Here is a 16,846-nt window from a genome sequence, read left to right as displayed (position 1 = left end):
CTGATCAGGTACCCTTCTATATTTGAAAGATCACATCGTACTTTTTTTTGTTGTCTTATACATTGTGGTCAAAACACAAGATTATCAAGATTCATCAACATCTTGCTTTTTTCTCAAGCATTTTGTTGCCATATTGATTAATATCATTTATTTTTGTTATAAATTCATGCAAAGACATAATAAAAAAGTAATTTGTCATTATGTCCATAGTGATATAACCTGAGTGGCAATATATATTTTTTTCTGGTTTTCTTATTTTATGGTATTTTATCTTCTTGATTATTTACTTCTAAATACATATTTTGTTTCTCTCTTTTATTTATTTCTTTTTTCCTTGTCTGAATCTTTTTTTCCTTCTGTTTACTTGGGTGTTGAACACTATAATTAATAAGTGTTGTTGTTCTGTCTTTTTTTTCACCATTTGCTTCAGATTGGAGCTATTTATCTCTTATATTTCTAACTGTTGTATTATGCCTTTTTATGATTTCAATTTCGAAAAACTATTGTGTTAAAACAGTGGAAAATTCTTTAAACCCTAAAGAATTGTGTTATTTCGATCTGTTTTGCTTTCCCTAGTTGAAGTGCGAAAAATTGTGTCTTGATTTCGTCCTGGATTGTTGCAAGTTGCTATTCCTTCCCTTTTTTATGATGGGTTTTCTCTATTTTGTGTTTCAGAGAGCCTTGACTTCTAATATTTTTTCTACCTTCCATTCTGTACGGAGTACTCTTATAAATTAATTACTTCAATTGTATCTACTATATCATGATTGATCTTAATTACTTTCTTTTCTCTTGCTCAGGAAGCATAATTTCTGCCTTCCTGTTGTTGCCCCCAGTGTAAGTTTGATATATTTCGCCTTCATTCTTAACTATCCCTTTTTATGAGGCCATATTTTTGTCATTTTTTATCTGTATCTGATCTTCCTAGAGTAAAAAGGAAACAAGTGCCTTAATTAGGATGATGCAAAACACTTAATTCATTAGTATTGCTTGTGCTGTTCTATCATTGGGTTTTAAGGTTTAACGGGTTTCATTGATATTTAATTTGATTGTATGGTAATTAGCTAATTTTAGGTACTTAATTACTTTGGTTAGATAAAGATAACTCTTTATTTACTTCACTTCCTAATTGATTAATTTTTATTTGGAGATTAAAGAAATATACCTGTGTTGTACATAGATGCATACTTCTTTTAGGTTTGTTAGTTAAAACCTGGCTAATTTTTTGGTTCTAGCAACAATTGGAACAGAAGCATGTGAAAAAAAACACAAATGAAAGTGAGACACATAATAAGATCTATATACAATCCATATAAAAACACTTCAAATGCTCTCTGAATATCCTAGAAATTGTAGGCATCAGATTGGATTTGGTTTTCTAATATGTAATTCATAGTAGCTTTGAATAATTTTGATTCTTTTTCTGAACTCTGTCTTCATGAAGAGAGATTCTTTTTCGATTTTCTGTTAGGTTCTTCGTTTTCAGTATGCAGTGATTTTATTAGAGTTTGCAATTGTGTTCCTGATTTCCCATTGGGGTTTGCGTGTTTTAAATATGAGTTTTGTAATTTTCCGTTGATTTTAATACTCAATTTTCTATAATGTACACTGAACTATTGAGCTATTAATACTCATACACACTTGATTTAGGGTAGGATTTAGGGAGGGAGATGATTTGTGGGAGTGATTGCTGATTGGAATATGGGTCAAATTGAAAAGCTAGATTTGTGGTCATGGAGATGTCTTTTTGCTTTCATTATGGCAATTGTGAGGTGATCCAATAGCTTCGACAGGTTAGTAGGCATTAGATTTATTTAAGTTTTCTTATGATGTATTCATTTATTGGGACCCTTGCTCTATTGGGTCTTTCTTTTCTTCAATTTGTTGTTGGAAAAAGCTACAGCAATAATATAAGTATAATGTCTAAAATTAGTTTGAGTATTTAAAGTATATAACTATAAGTTCTGGAATAAATTTAGAAATAATGAAGTTTATTACAGTGCACAAAATGAGTTAAATAAACATTATTATTAGAAAACTGTCTCGTGGGATTGCTGATAATTTGGATGACCCAAAATACAAGCATTACAAATATTGGTCTAACCCCTTAGAAACAAGGTGAGATCCTATACTTAATTACTTTAGTAAACATTTTGTAGAAGTTGCACACAAGAAGACTGCCAATCTAGAATTTGACTATTGTTGGCACATAGCTACTACGTAATTAATCATTTTATTACCTTGGTTTGGGGCATTGATAGATTCTTGCTTTTGCTATCTTCTATAATGTCGTATCCTGCTGTCTTTTAAAATCCGTAGTTTATTCATACTACTTCTCTTTATGGTTTGTGTTATATTTTTGTCCTGCTGCTGCAGATTACCACATGCTCCAAATATGGAGATTTACTCTATGTATGGGGTCGGGATTCCAACGTAAAGAGTCTATGTTTATAAGTCAACCTTCCAATCGGAATGCTACATTCCGTTTCAGATCGACACATCAGCAATTGGTGGAGATGAGGACTCTTTTTTAAAGGATGGAGTTTATAATGCCAATTGGGATGAAACCGTTCCTGTTTTAAGCGCTGGTTTCATTTGTGCAAGAGGCTGGCGGGAAAAAACCCGCTTTAATCCTTCAAGCATCTAAACGTTCGTAAGGGAGTATGAAGACGCTGCTCCGGCTAATCTTCTCGAAGGAAGGGGAACCCAGAGTGGTGCTCATGTTGATATATTGGAGAACTTTGCACTTATTGAAGATATTATACGAGTAGCAGCAGGGGCCTCTGGTGAGGACTTAGGTAGACATAGAGTTCACTCAGATTTTCAAAGGGTTTCAAAATATTAACTCTCAGTGCAATAAATGTTCCGGCTGGCAGTTGTTCCTTTATTAAATTATTTTTTACTTTTCGGATTATAAATACTCATTGTTACCTTAGTTTAACATGAGTATTACCCATGAGGTTATAAACAGTTACCCATGAGGTTATAAAGAACTGTTGTTAGGAATTAAATGGAAATGTGCACTAATCTTTGATCATTTTAGCATTGGTATTGTGACACCAAACTAATCATTTCTATGTGTTAGTGAGTTTTCTGAAATGTTACCTGTTCTATATGTTTGTGTTTTGGATTAATTTTAAGACACTTATCAGTTGTATCATATTATTAATAATTTCCTCTTTTGGTGTATGTGTTTATCTTCTTTTGATAGTGTTCCTACTAAGGCATATACTTAAAGTGTTGACAAGGATATGTGTATACCACAAAATCAGTCATGATTTTCTATTCGATTGATTGTTTTTTTATTGGATAAAGTAATTTAAAAAACATTTAGATCTTATTAGTTCTCTCTCGTGTCAATTTGAGTGTCAATTTGAGAGTCAAATACGCAATTCTCTAAATACACAATTGTGATATTAATGGCACAATTATAAATAAAATTTTTAACAAGAAAAAAATTTAGGACACCATGTATTATTAACGTATATTAGAATAACATTAATTTATAGATATTTGTTTGAATCTACATAACAATATAATTTTGTTATTTTAAAACACAAGGAGTTGTATTAACATTATACGCATAATCAAATTATTAGTTAATAAGTTGTTTTCGAGTGGATTAATAACTTCGTTCACTTATCATATTTTTCAGGCTCTTGTGATTCAATTCGAACAGTTTACTTATGAATAGTTGATTTGCTGTAGAATACGTTTAACTATATATTTTATAATAATAACTCTGTTCTTATTGTGTTAGGATAATTACTTGCATTTGAGATCTTAGGTCAATAAATTTGCGACTTGCGTATGTGTATGAAATTTTTTTTAAACTTGATATTATTTGTTTAGGTTCAAGTATGAAACTAAAGCAATTTTTACTCTTTTGATTACTGATGATTTTTTTCAATTTTGACTCTTATTTATCTCAATGTTAGAAGATTTAATTTTATGCATTTGAATAATAATATATTTTTGTTGTAATACGTGAAAAACCCTATAAAATCTTATACGGTTCAATTTCAATTGCTCCCTTCCTTAAATTTTAATGCGATGAAAGAATTCTTTTTATATACATAAATTATATTGGTTTTTGTTCTTATTTATGTTTATCTTCTTAATTGTGTTGTTTATATTTTTAAGTTGTATTTGTTGTTGCATAATTTATGAAGTTGAACAAGATACAATGTTCTATGAGACAGGATTTCTATAGCCAATTCTAAGACGTGCTCATCAAAATTAATGTTTTGAAAAGTAACGATACTTATGCAACTATGAAGAGTTAGGAAAAAATACTTATGTATTGAGTAGTGATAGAGTAAACAAATCTGTTACATTTAGTTAAGAATTAAACAACAAAAGTACTTTTTATTAACTTAAAAAGTGACAATCCAAAAACATTGAGAAGAACCGAAATTTTCAACCCGTGCAATGCACGGGTCTTCTGCTAGTATATATATATATCAAGGTTCTGAAAACCGAACCAGTCATCGAATCGTTTTAGTCACTGGTTCACTGGTTTACTGGTCCAACCGGTCTAATCGTGGTTCAACCGAAAAAACCGTTCCTTAATAAAATAATAAATAAATTATAAATAAACATCCTAAGGTATCTTTCAAATTTAAAACCCTATATAACATATCACCAACTAAATGTAATTAATCATCAAAATACTCAAATACTTACAGCAAATATATTGGCAATTAACATAATTATACTTTCATTAAAAATAATTGAATTGAATTGCAGTGCACAAGTTAAAGACAGAGAATATTGCCTTAATGTAGCTAAGTCAAAATGTAAAACAAAACAGGCCCTTTTAATTCTTACGCTTGTAGGCTTCAATATAATCATTACCATACAAAGAAACTTTCTTGAAGGGATTTATGGCAACCAAAATAGGCCCTGCTTTTGTCTGAATTTTACAAGATATGATTAACAAGGTTAAATTAAAAGAATATTTTTCAGTTGTCTCAGTGAGTCCAGCTAGATAGAACAAACATCACTGTGTACTGTGGTAATTCTAGATCATATCTTACTTTTCTATCAGGCAGTGAAACAACAGACTCAGTTCCAGAAGATGTTATTATCTTCACCAGCTCCCAATTCCTATTTGAAAGTTGAAGCCAATACTGAACCTTTGAAACAATGAACTTCAGAAGTAAGGGAAAGAAATAGAAAATACTAAGCTATCCATGTCTTACTAATAATAGAATAGAAAAACTCAATCTCTTAGAACTCAATAATTACATCAGTTATCCAACTAAATAATTGCATCACAGTTATCATAACCTGATTTCAAAGCCTAGAAGCAAAGTGAAATTAAAAACATGAGACATACAATAAATCAAAAGATCACCAATTGCAAATTTTTTTAACAAGAATAGAAGTTAAGAACAATAAAATTAATAAATTATTCACGAAATTAAAAATAGTAACAGCATTCAGCAACAGACATTTAGCATTCAGCACAAACAGCATTCAGCAACAAGACCATATCTGAACTCAACAATCAGCATTCAGCAACAAACATTACAAAATATTAACCAATAATCACACTAAACCTCCAACTAGCAACCAGCAACCAGCAACCAACAATGACAAAATAGCAATAAACATTAGTACATAAACATTCCAAAACAGTGATGACTCTAAACCTGCACCCAGCAACCAATAATTACAAAGCAGCAACATTATAAAACATTACACAAAAATTTGAACAAAAATTCCAGAAATTAAAAAGAACAAGAAGAACCAAGCATTCAGAAATTAAACAGAGCCATCACTCATCAGTAAACAGAACAAAATTAAAAGGAAGGAGCCGATCGAAGCAAAATTAAACAGACCCATCAGTAACCAGAAGCAAAATTAAACAGAGCCATCACTCATCACTCATCAGTAACCACTAACCATGGCAATGGCAAAATTAAAAGGAAGGAGCGAATGCGAAGCAAAATTAAACAGACTAACAGAGCCATCGGTGACCAGAAGCAAAATTAAACAGATCCATCACTAACCTTCGACGGAGACACGGATGGAAACCGACGAGACGACGACAATAGGCAAGGCGACAGCAAGCGGCGACCCAACGGCGAGCTGCTCCAAGCCACGAACAGAGAAGACAGGGAAGATGGGGATGACGAACCAAGCTACCTGGGTTCCGAACAGCGAGAAGAAGAAGAAGTGGAGGCGCCGAGAACCTGGGGACGGCGGCGGCAAGGATCCTAGGGCTAGGGTTCTCTTTGATTTTCTTCCGAAGGGGCTAATGGGGGTGCACGATGCACGAATGATTCTTGATTCGGGGAAGGTGGCCGACGTGGTCGTGTGGAATAGAGCTGCCATCGGCGGGAAGTGACTGCACGACGGAGGCAAGAGGTGAGACCGGCGACGGTGGCTTCGATTTTCGAAGCTCAAACGGCGGTGGCTGGACGAACGTTGCGCCGTTGCCTTCGAAGCTCGAAGTTGGGACGGTGGCGGTGGCTGGACGGACATGCGCCAGCGGCTTCGATGAGGTTGAGAGAATCTGGACTCTGGACTGCTGCTTCGCGTTGTGGAGGCTGGAGACTAGAAGGAAGGGGGTTAGGGAACTTAGGGTTGGCATCCTGCATAGCGAAACGCAGCGTTTTTGGTAAGATTAAAAAACCGGTCGGGTCACGGTTCGGTACGACCGACCGGTTCCCGGCCGGTTCAACGATCCAACGACGGTTTTCAAATTTGCCGGTTTTGCCTTCTGTCCGAACCGTAATTGATAGCGGTTCGCAGTTCGACCGTCCGGTTCGAACCGGTTTTCAGAACCTTGATATATATATATTGTGTGTGTACTCTATAATTATTTTGGGAATGGGCACTAGTGTCCTTAGCCGTCTTAGTGTGTTATTATAGATTGCAATAATAGATTCTGATAAGGCTTTCTGATATGTTTTTTTTATTATATCTTTTTATTCAGATAATATTAATTTTAATATTTGAATCTATTGTAGTAATAGAGTAAATATATATATTTTCCTTTAGTTTATTGGAATAATAATAATATCTGGTATAGCATGCGTCATGCTGCCAAAACATTTATATCGCTACCAGAATAGATGATGATTCAGCTGTATTTTTGTTATGCAGTTAGTCCATACTTTAAAAAGGTTCCTGTAAAGTCGATACTGATTAATGAACAAAAGAAGTTGGTAGAAATGTAGAAGTAGAATGGTAATTGAGGTTCAATATTTATCATGGATTAAGAAAAAAGCCTCCTCTTTAAGAACACAAAATCTAACGTTTGGTTCTTTTCCTGGTCATAGTTCTAACTTCTAAATTATTCATGATTACTGCATTTGATGGGACAGACACATGTTTTTGTTCTTTTGGGCTTACACTCAACCAGTTCCTGATAAAAGAGTTACTACTAAGCCCCGATGCAATAAATCAATATTAAGGCCCAAAGATATTTAAGGTTTGGGTTTTCATAACAAGGCCAAAATCTGAATAGGTCGTTTCGGAGAAGAAGTACTTCAGACAAAAAAATGAAAAGAAACGCTTCACAAAGAATTCTCTTCTAGCCCATCATGGCATTGTCCAAAAAAAAAAGAAAAGAATTCTCTTTATATTAGAACGTTTTTTGTGTGGATCTCGTAATTATTGAGAAACACTCTAATGCCTCGCTGATTACTACAATGGCTATGATGTATCAATGTTTAGATTGTCACCAAAAGGGGTGGCAAATGGGCCAAAATTTACCGAGCCAATCTTTGTAATTTGTCAAAAAGGATGAGTAAGGTTAAAAATTTAATACTGCTAAATTTAGAATATTTGTCTAACTCGTACCGCTTAATCTGTGAGTTTTGATGGAACGGGCAGATTTTTATGTTGGGTTAGATATTTTTTTTGTCCAGTCTATTTTTCATTAATCTGTGAGTTTTGCCCATCGATTCGCTTCTGTCGTTATGGGTGTTGTACTTCGCCAAACTAGGATTTTTGAAAAATCCAAATCTAGCTCCCACCGTACCAGATTTGCCTGACCTGCTCCCTTTTGGCAACCCCTCCACCCTCTTGCCGTTAGGGTCAACCCCGGTCTCCTTCCATGCTTGATTTCGCCATTCAATAGACGTGGCTCTATCCAATTAAGCTAGCAAATTATCAAACTGAGCCACCTCCAACTCTGCTTGAATTTTCTTTTTGAGTCTATTTGCAAAGATGCACATGAGAGCCTCTGTTCCCAGGTTTCTCTGCGTTCGAACTGCAGACTTAAACTCTTGCTTATACTAAGCAACGTCCTCCACCTGTTTCACCTCTAGTAACAAAGCCATGGGGTTGAGAGCAGCTCCAGGTTAAAAACATTTCAATAAGTCCTCTTTGAATCGTCTCCATGTCTAAAATGGTGTGTATTCTTCCCACCACTCCATCCATGCGAGATCCTCTCCCTCCAAAGCAAGAGTGACAAAGTCCATTCTTCTGCCAGAGCCACCTGGGTGATACGAAAATACCTTTCCATCTCACCAGCCAGCCATTTACATCATCTCCCGAGAAGATGGGAATGTCAAGCTTCCTGGTAGGCTCAAATCTCCTCTATTCTGTTTCACCTTCATTATTGCCGCCACCTCTGCCTTCTGAACCTTCTCCATCTCCCTTGTTTCTCCCTTCAGCCACGTTTCTTCCCTGGTCATGGTGTTGTTGTGAAAGCATTTTCCTCACCTGTCTTAGTAGGTTGGTGGATAAGAGTTCAAATGATCGGTTTTGAGTTTCCAATCAACGATTCTGGCCTCCCTCATCTCCTCCATTTGCTTCTCCAAAACTTCCAACCTCGACTTCATGGCAGCTCGCGTGGAAACCATGCATAGAACACCTAAGATCGGTGCTCTGATACCAGTTGTTACACTGGTATTTATTTTAATAGAAATACAGAAATACAATAGAATAGTAAAAGATAATAGAAGAATTTCGAGAGTTCTCTTCTCTCCTAGCCTAGACCTTTCCAAATCTTTTCCTACCTCTCACCTAATCAGCTCCTTCTTTTATTGCATTTCCTAAATTAATTATCATAATTAGCATTCAACTCATATGATTACACATTTCTCCTGCCTTATTATTCCTCTCTTTTCTTTATTGCTTCTTCTAGATTAATAATAAGGTAAAGGGATTATTTTCTTTCCTTTTTAAGCTGCCTTTGCTACTGACTCAGCATTCTCTCTCTCTCTCTCTCTCTCTCTCTCTCTCTCTCTCTCTCTCTCTCTCTCTCTCTCTCCTCCCTCCCCCCAGGGTATGTAACACTTTGTTGCTGCACTTTTTTCCTCCTCTTTCTATTGATTTTGCAATACTCTATATATTTTTTAGAAGGTAAAATAAGAAGGAAAAGATGAATAAGAAGCAGAAGAAGATGAAGAGGAGAAAGAGGAAGAGTTTTGAATTATGCAGAATTTATTAGTACAAATCCACCGAAAATTTTTAAACAATACACCTAAATATCTTAGTTTTACCGCGAAATTTACTGCAACTACACAAAAATATTTTCTCTAATGCTGTATTTTTTTCTTCTTTTTTTCCTTATTTCTGTTTTTCTTTTAGTTGAATGAATGTAGGTTCATCCTCTTCCAAGTAATTTTGCAGCATTATGTGTTTCTTCTTTTTTATTTGATTTTTTTTTTCTTTTATTCTTGTTAAGAAAGAGTAAAACAAGAAGAAAGTTGAAAATGTAAAACAAGAAAAGAAAGATGAATAAGAAAAAAAAAGGAAGAAGATGGTGATGATGATAAAAAAAAGAAGCATTAGAAGACGAGGAGGAAGAAGAAGAAGAGTTTCGAATTATGCAGAATTTATCAGTACAAATTCATCGAAAATTCTTAAATACACCTAAATATCTTAGTTTTACCCTAAAATTTGCTGTAACTACACAAATTGAGAAAATTTTATGGCAAAAATTTTGGATCAGGCAACGTTATTAATATAGCAAAATTTCTACGATAACGATAACAATAACGATAACGACGATACATATAAGACGACGACGATGCTATAACAATGATGATCATGATGATGAAGATGATGGACGAGAAGGAGAAAAATGAATAAGAATAAAAAAGTCCAATGAAAAAAGGAGGAGGAGGAGGAGGAGGAAGAGGTGTAAGAAGAAGAAGATGACTATAACAAAAGAGAAAAAAAAAAAAGAGAAGAAGAAGAAGATGACGAAGTGTAAAGAAAAGAAGAAGAAGGAGGAGGAGGAGAAGAACTTGGCAGGTCGCGTGAATGTAAATGACTTGTATGTGTAAATAACTTGTATATGAAGAATAATTGATTTAGAAAATGCATGAACATGCTGTTATTGAAGCTGTAGAATCTTATCCAAAAGCTTCTATTTTTGGGTTGGCTTTTGATTGGGTGTAAGTTTTGAACCAACTCCTATCTAATTGATGAAAATTTTAGCTAACCATTATATTGGCTCATGACTTGCTCCTATCCCCTTACTGAATCCACGAGGAAGAAAATCTTGGAGTTATCGTTCTAAAACTAGGTTGCAGAAGACTGATATGGTGAGACTCATAACTAATCTTGGTTACGGGGCTTAGTTTCTGCTCAAGCAGATAGCAATGTTCCATCTTTATTTAAAATAGCAACACCTCAACTTTCCCTTCTCCTCCTCTTCTTGTGTACATGATAAAACAACAAAACCTTATCCCACTAGGTGGAGCCAGTTTCTTGTGTACATAAATATAATGAAAATATAAAGACTGAATTAACGTCTTACATAAGAGTATAAGACACCATCCAAACTAACAGCAAACTATTAGACATAATGAAGCATTTCAAAATTCAAAGCTTTGCTGGTCCCTTGGGGTGTTGTATGACTATGTAATTGTAGGCATCCAGGGTCAGAAAATCATCCAGTGTTGGAGCAGTGCACTGCCTTTTGAAGATCTTGCAAGCCTCCTTATACATTCCCTTCTTGAATTTATCTTTTCCCACCTCACTTTCAATCCTAGCCATCTCTTCCTCAACCACTCGGCTGAAGAGCTCCTTGCTCACTCTTACTCCGAGTCCATCCCCATCCAACTCCACTCCATACTTGATCCACTGCCAGTTCTGCACCCTGCTAATCTCAGCAGTGGCAGCATCTTCCATGAGGTTGTAAAGAGGAACTGAACCAGATCCAGTGAGCCATGCCGCCACATACTGAATACCGACACGTGTATTCAAGCGGAGACCATCCATTGTACGTACACCTCTAGGTATTTGCAAGAGGTCTTCTTCAGTTATGCTTGCAGCATCATCGCGCTTCGCGTCCTTGATCTGATTAGGAGCATTGCCCATGTTGTTGTTAAAAACCTCCACGCAGGCTGGTATCAGACCGGGGTGTGCTGCCCATGTTCCGTCGTGCCCTGCCTTTACTTCTCTTAGTTTGTCCTTCCTTACCAGTTCCAGTGCTGCCTCATTAGCAGCTGGATCATCTCTAATTGGAATTTGAGCTGCCTGGTAAAGAATATAAACTTAAGAAACATTTTCAACAAAAAACCACCTTCATGTATGGCTTGCCTCAATTTGGTTTAAACAGTTTCAGCTAAATTTTCAATCTAGCCTTGTGATTGTTATCCTTAATGTTCAATTTGATACTAGTCAGTTAGCATCTAAATTATATAGTCCATATACCCTTCACTTAAAAGTTAGAACTACCACTAGAAATTAAGAATGCTGCATAGTAGTAAACTCTGGTCAGCTTCAAAATTTCATGTGAACTTAACATGTTATACTTTGATTTCAATGCCATCATCTTATTTTCCTGTCCAAGCAATGAAAACATGTTTGTTAAAGCCATATGCAATTTTGACATTGGAGAACTTATTCTTGTAGTGAACCAAATTCAGAGAATGGATATTGTCATTTCTATTTTTATTCCTTCATTTTTTCTACAAATTCATGCAAACATGCAAACATACAATGCAAAAGTATGTATGGAGTGACATTATAGAAAAAGAGTGACATTACCATTTTCTCCCAAATTTATCACATATACATACCATGCCTCCCATAGCATGCACGCCACGCCTATGACACGTCCGGATGAGAAGGTCAGAGTAGCTCTTCATGAAGTGCTGAGTCATGCCAACAAGAACCCTGTCCGGGAGCAGCCGATCCGGGTGAGATTGGAAGGTCTTGACATAACTGAAAATGTAATCCCAACGGCCACAGTTGAGACCAACGGAGTGGTCCCTCAGCTCATACAGAATTTCGTTCATTTGAAACACAGCAGGAAGTGTTTCAATCAGAACAGTGGCCCGTATGCTTCCCCTTTCTATGGCTGCCATCTTCTCTGCCCTCTCAAACACATTATTCCATATCTTAGCTTCCCTGTCAATCACAAATTACTTGTTTGATTGTATTCTATATAAACTCCTAAACATAAAATCTCTAGCTTTCAGCTAGAGCTAGCTTTGTTCTTTACCTTGAGTGCTCCATTTTTGGAAGATAGAAGAAAGGGCCAAAGCCTGCACCCTGAGTCTGGCGGAACGGTGCATGATTGTGGTAGAAGTAGAGGCCAAAATCAACAAGGCAACCGGTTGCTGGTTCACCATCAATGAAAATATGGGCCTCGGGTAGGTGCCAACCTCTTGGTCTGACAAAAAGCTTAGCTGTCTGATCGTTGAGCTTGTAAACCTTGTTCCTGGCTTTGTCGTTGAAGGTTATAGTCCCAGCCACTGCATCCTTCAAGTTCACTTGACCCCTCATAAGATTCTCCCAGCTTGGTGAGAGTGCATCTTCAAAATCAGCCTACAAATCGAAATTTTAACAAACAGCAACTTTTCATTGTTTTGGTTCCAAATCTGAAATGTTATTTGAACATCACCCCAACATAAACACAATCTCTTATGAGAAAGTCTAGGGACGAGCACATTTATTAAAATTTAATCATTATTTAATAAAAAAAATAAATAATTTTATATTATTATATAAATTTTCACACTATTAAAAATACTAATAATGATTAATTGATAATTACAAATCACAAAAGTTGTTAGTTTCTATCACTTCACATCTCTTATAAGATAGGAATATCTCCTCTTAATCATTATCCTGGCCCATCTTCATAACTCCTAAAATATCTAAAAATCAAGTGTACTGGTAAAAAAAAATTCTTTTTTGTAAGAGCATGCGTGGAGTGACGATTATACAATTTACGTATAGTATAGTGTTTTTTTTTTTTTTCTAAAAGAAGTACTAAATAAATGTTTGATATATTGATTTTGGATCAAACTCCTCAAAGGGAGAGAATTAATAAAATAATAAAGTGAAATATTAATCAGTTTTAAATTAAGATAATAGAGTTTACATGATAAGAATTACAAATTCAATGATGATTATTGATTTATCTCTCATTTTATCATTTAATTAATTTCTTCACTAATTCATTCATTTTAGATATACAATATTGTTGACTTATCCATTATCTTTCAATGAATAGAATATAGACTCTATTGAAATCCAATCCAATAGTAAATAATGAATGAGTCGACACATTTTATTCCATGTAAAATGGATACCCCATCGTAAAACACTGCAAATGCGCATAAAGATGTGTTGGTAATTAGTACTAACCATAAAGACTTTAGCTCCAGAGTTGAGAGCATTGATAACCATCTTCCTCTCCACAGGTCCTGTGATCTCTACCTTCCTATCAGCCACAGCCGGTGGAACCGGTGCACACACCCACTCCCCTTCCCTTATGTACCTCGTCGCCGGATCGAACCCCGGCAGAGCCCCTTCATTGTACCTCCTCTTTGCCTCTTTTCTGCACTCCAGAGCATACCTTATATGGCTCCTGAACTCACGTTGCAACTCAGCAACAAACTTCAGAGCATCCTTTGTGAGGATTTTTGCAAACTCCTCATCATATCTTCCCCGAATGTCCACTCCTTCTGGAACATCATAGGACGGATCAATCTTTTTCACTCCTTGTTTGGGATATCCATAGGTTCCAGTATCCATCCCTTTCCTTTTTTTGTTTTATTAACCTTTGTTTCCCCTTCTACGTGCCTATAGTGATAGTATTGGTTCTTGTATGAAAATATGGAATGTGTCTTGAGGGGAAGGGCTAGTTAGAATTTATAGAGCCAATAGAGAAACGGGAGCAAGTTGGATAGGTAATGTTACGAAAACAATCAGAGTCATCATACAAACCGATACAAAATAGGAAATGAATTATCTCAATCAAGGTTCTGAAAACCGAACCGGTCATCGAATCGTTTTAGTCACTGGTTCACTGGTTTACTGGTCCAACCAGTCTAACCGTGGTTCAACCGAAAAAACCGTTCCTTAATAAAATAATAAATAAATTATAAATAAACATCCTAAGGTATCTTTCAAATTTAAAACCCTATATAACATATCACCAACTAAATGTAATTAATCATCAAAATACTCAAATACTTACAGCAAATATATTGGCAATTAACATAATTATACTTTCATTAAAAATAGTTGAATTGAATTGCAGTGCACAAGTTAAAGACAGAGAATATTGCCTTAATGTAGCTAAGTCAAAATGTAAAACAAAACAGGCCCTTTTAATTCTTACGCTTGTAGGCTTCAATATAATCATTACCATACAAAGAAACTTTCTTGAAGGGATTTATGGCAACCAAAATAGGCCCTGCTTTTGTCTGATTTTACAAGATATGATTAACAAGGTTAAATTAAAAGAATTTTTTCAGTTGTCTCAGTGAGTCCAGCTAGATAGAACATCATCACTGTGTACTGTGGTAATTCTAGATCATATCTTACTTTTCTATCAGGCAGTGAAACAACAGACTCAGTTCCAGAAGATGTTATTATCTTCACCAGCTCCCAATTCCTATTTGAAAGTTGAAGCCAATACTGAACCTTTGAAACAATGAACTTCAGAAGTAAGGGAAAGAAATAGAAAATACTAAGCTATCCATGTCTTACTAATAATAGAATAGAAAAACTCAATCTCTTAGAACTCAATAATTACATCAGTTATCCAACTAAATAATTGCATCACAGTTATCATAACCTGATTTCAAAGCCTAGAAGCAAGTGAAATTAAAAACATGAGACATACAATAAATCAAAGATCACCAATTGCAAATTTTTTTAACAAGAACAGAAGTTAAGAACAATAAATTAATAAATTATTCACCAAATTAAAAATAGTAACAGCATTCAGCAACAAACATTTAGCATTCAGCACAAACAGCATTCAGCAACAAGACCATATCTGAACTCAACAATCAGCATTCAGCAACAAACATTACAAAATATTAACCAATAATCACACTAAACCTCCAACTAGCAACCAGCAACCAACAATGACAAAATAGCAATAAACATTAGTACATAAACATTCCAAAACAGTGATGACTCTAAACCTGCACCCAGCAACCAATAATTACAAAGCAGCAACATTATAAAACATTACACAAAAATTTGAACAAAAATTCCAGAAATTAAAAAGAACAAGAAGAACCAAGCATTCAGAAATTAAACAGAGCCATCACTCATCAGTAAACAGAACAAATTAAAAGGAAGGAGCCGATCGAAGCAAAATTAAACAGACCCATCAGTAACCAGAAGCAAAATTAAACAGAGCCATCACTCATCACTCATCAGTAACCACTAACCATGGCAATGGCAAAATTAAAAGGAAGGAGCGAATGCGAAGCAAAATTAAACAGACTAACAGAGCCATCGGTGACCAGAAGCAAAATTAAACAGATCCATCACTAACCTTCGACGGAGACACGGATGGAAACCGACGAGACGACGACAATAGGCAAGGCGACAGCAAGCGGCGACCCAACGGCGAGCTGCTCCAAGCCACGAACAGAGAAGACAGGGAAGATGGGGATGACGAACCAAGCTACCTGGTTCCGAACAGCGAGAAGAAGAAGAAGTGGAGGCGCCGAGAACCTGGGACGCGGCGGCAAGGATCCTAGGGCTAGGGTTCTCTTGATTTTCTTCAGAAGGGGCTAATGGGGGTGCACGATGCACGAATGATTCTTGATTCGGGGAAGGTGGCCGACGTGGTCGTGTGGAATAGAGCTGCCATCGGCGGGAAGTGACTGCACGACGGAGGCAAGAGGTGAGACCGGCGACGGTGGCTTCGATTTTCGAAGCTCAAACGGCGGTGGCTGGACGAACGTTGCGCCGTTGCCTTCGAAGCTCGAAGTTGGGACGGTGGCGGTGGCTGGACGGACATGCGCCAGCGGCTTCGATGAGGTTGAGAGAATCTGGACTCTGGACTGCTGCTTCGCGTTGTGGAGGCTGGAGACTAGAAGGAAGGGGGTTAGGGAACTTAGGGTTGGCATCCTGCATAGCGAAACGCAGCGTTTTTGGTAAGATTAAAAAACCGGTCGGGTCACGGTTCGGTACGACCGACCGGTTCCCGGCCGGTTCAACGATCCAACGACGGTTTTTAAATTTGCCGGTTTTGCCTTCTCTCCGAACCGTAATTGATAGCGGTTCGCGGTTCGACCGGTTCGACCGTCCGGTTCGAACCGATTTTCAGAACCTTGGCTTTTAGTTCTACAAGACAAATGTCACCCACATCATCAATGGCGTAACCTATCACACTTCTTAATGAGGGCACAAAATTCAACAACACCACACTCTTATCCCATGATAGACTTCATCCCTTGAGCAAATATAGTCATGCAATCTCTTCAGATACCCCATGCCGATAATTAGCTTTGTACCAATATATATTTGAATGATTTATTTTTTATTTATTTATTTTAATAGAATGTGTTGTTTGTATTTGTATACATTTTTTTGTTTTTGATATTGAAATGGTAATAAAATTTTTTTAAAATGTAAATTATTGGAGTGTCATTTTTAAATATAGAACCGT

General features: G+C 36.1%; 2 protein-coding genes and 1 long non-coding RNA gene across 6 annotated transcripts; 1 reads left to right on the top strand and 2 right to left on the bottom strand.

The window, feature by feature from the left end:
- Positions 1-605: 605 nt before the first annotated feature.
- Positions 606-2,959, top strand: LOC130954553 (uncharacterized). The gene is made up of 3 exons (XR_009076346.1): positions 606-837; positions 1,651-1,793; positions 2,377-2,959. It is a non-coding gene; the product is annotated as an uncharacterized LOC130954553 (long non-coding RNA).
- A 1,839-nt stretch (positions 2,960-4,798) lies between these two features.
- Positions 4,799-6,586, bottom strand: LOC130954548 (uncharacterized). 2 transcript variants are annotated; one of them, XM_057881313.1, is made up of 2 exons: positions 6,018-6,586; positions 4,799-5,132 (listed from the first exon to the last, which is right to left on the bottom strand). In XM_057881313.1, exons 1-2 carry the CDS (start codon positions 6,490-6,492, stop codon positions 5,110-5,112), a joined length of 498 nt encoding a protein of 165 aa, XP_057737296.1. In that variant the 5' UTR covers positions 6,493-6,586; the 3' UTR covers positions 4,799-5,109. The 2 variants fall into 2 exon arrangements, with proteins under 2 accessions (XP_057737296.1, XP_057737295.1); XM_057881312.1 differs by having other exon boundaries at positions 4,799-5,138; positions 6,018-6,581.
- Positions 6,587-10,430: 3,844 nt separating this feature from the next.
- LOC130954547 (malate synthase, glyoxysomal-like) lies at positions 10,431-15,876 on the bottom strand. 3 transcript variants are annotated; one of them, XM_057881311.1, is made up of 6 exons: positions 15,725-15,876; positions 14,758-14,856; positions 13,573-14,054; positions 12,422-12,747; positions 11,997-12,327; positions 10,431-11,451 (listed from the first exon to the last, which is right to left on the bottom strand). In XM_057881311.1, the coding sequence occupies exons 3-6, from the start codon at positions 13,960-13,962 to the stop codon at positions 10,795-10,797; spliced, it is 1,704 nt and encodes a 567-aa protein (XP_057737294.1). In that variant the 5' UTR covers positions 13,963-14,054; positions 14,758-14,856; positions 15,725-15,876; the 3' UTR covers positions 10,431-10,794. The 3 variants fall into 3 exon arrangements, with proteins under 3 accessions (XP_057737294.1, XP_057737293.1, XP_057737292.1); XM_057881310.1 differs by having other exon boundaries at positions 13,573-14,010; XM_057881309.1 differs by lacking the exons at positions 14,758-14,856; positions 15,725-15,876 and having other exon boundaries at positions 13,573-14,288.
- Positions 15,877-16,846: the final 970 nt, after the last annotated feature.

Source organism: Arachis stenosperma, chromosome 10 (assembly GCF_014773155.1).
Source record: "Arachis stenosperma cultivar V10309 chromosome 10, arast.V10309.gnm1.PFL2, whole genome shotgun sequence".
NCBI lineage: Eukaryota > Viridiplantae > Streptophyta > Magnoliopsida > Fabales > Fabaceae > Arachis > Arachis stenosperma.
This window is presented reverse-complemented; position numbering and strand designations above follow the sequence as displayed.

Coding starts and splice junctions, on each gene's coding strand:
- LOC130954548 (XM_057881312.1), bottom strand. CDS start 6,492: ATGTCCGTCCAGCCACCGCCACCGTCCCAACTTCGAGCTTCGAAGGCA. Junction 5,139..6,017: donor CATCCGTGTCTCCGTCGAAG/GTTAGTGATGGA, acceptor ATTGTTTCAAAG/GTTCAGTATTGGCTTCAACT.
- LOC130954547 (XM_057881311.1), bottom strand. CDS start 13,962: ATGGATACTGGAACCTATGGATATCCCAAACAAGGAGTGAAAAAGATT. Junction 12,748..13,572: donor CTGGAGCTAAAGTCTTTATG/GTTAGTACTAAT, acceptor TTCGATTTGTAG/GCTGATTTTGAAGATGCACT. Junction 12,328..12,421: donor CCAAAAATGGAGCACTCAAG/GTAAAGAACAAA, acceptor TGTGATTGACAG/GGAAGCTAAGATATGGAATA.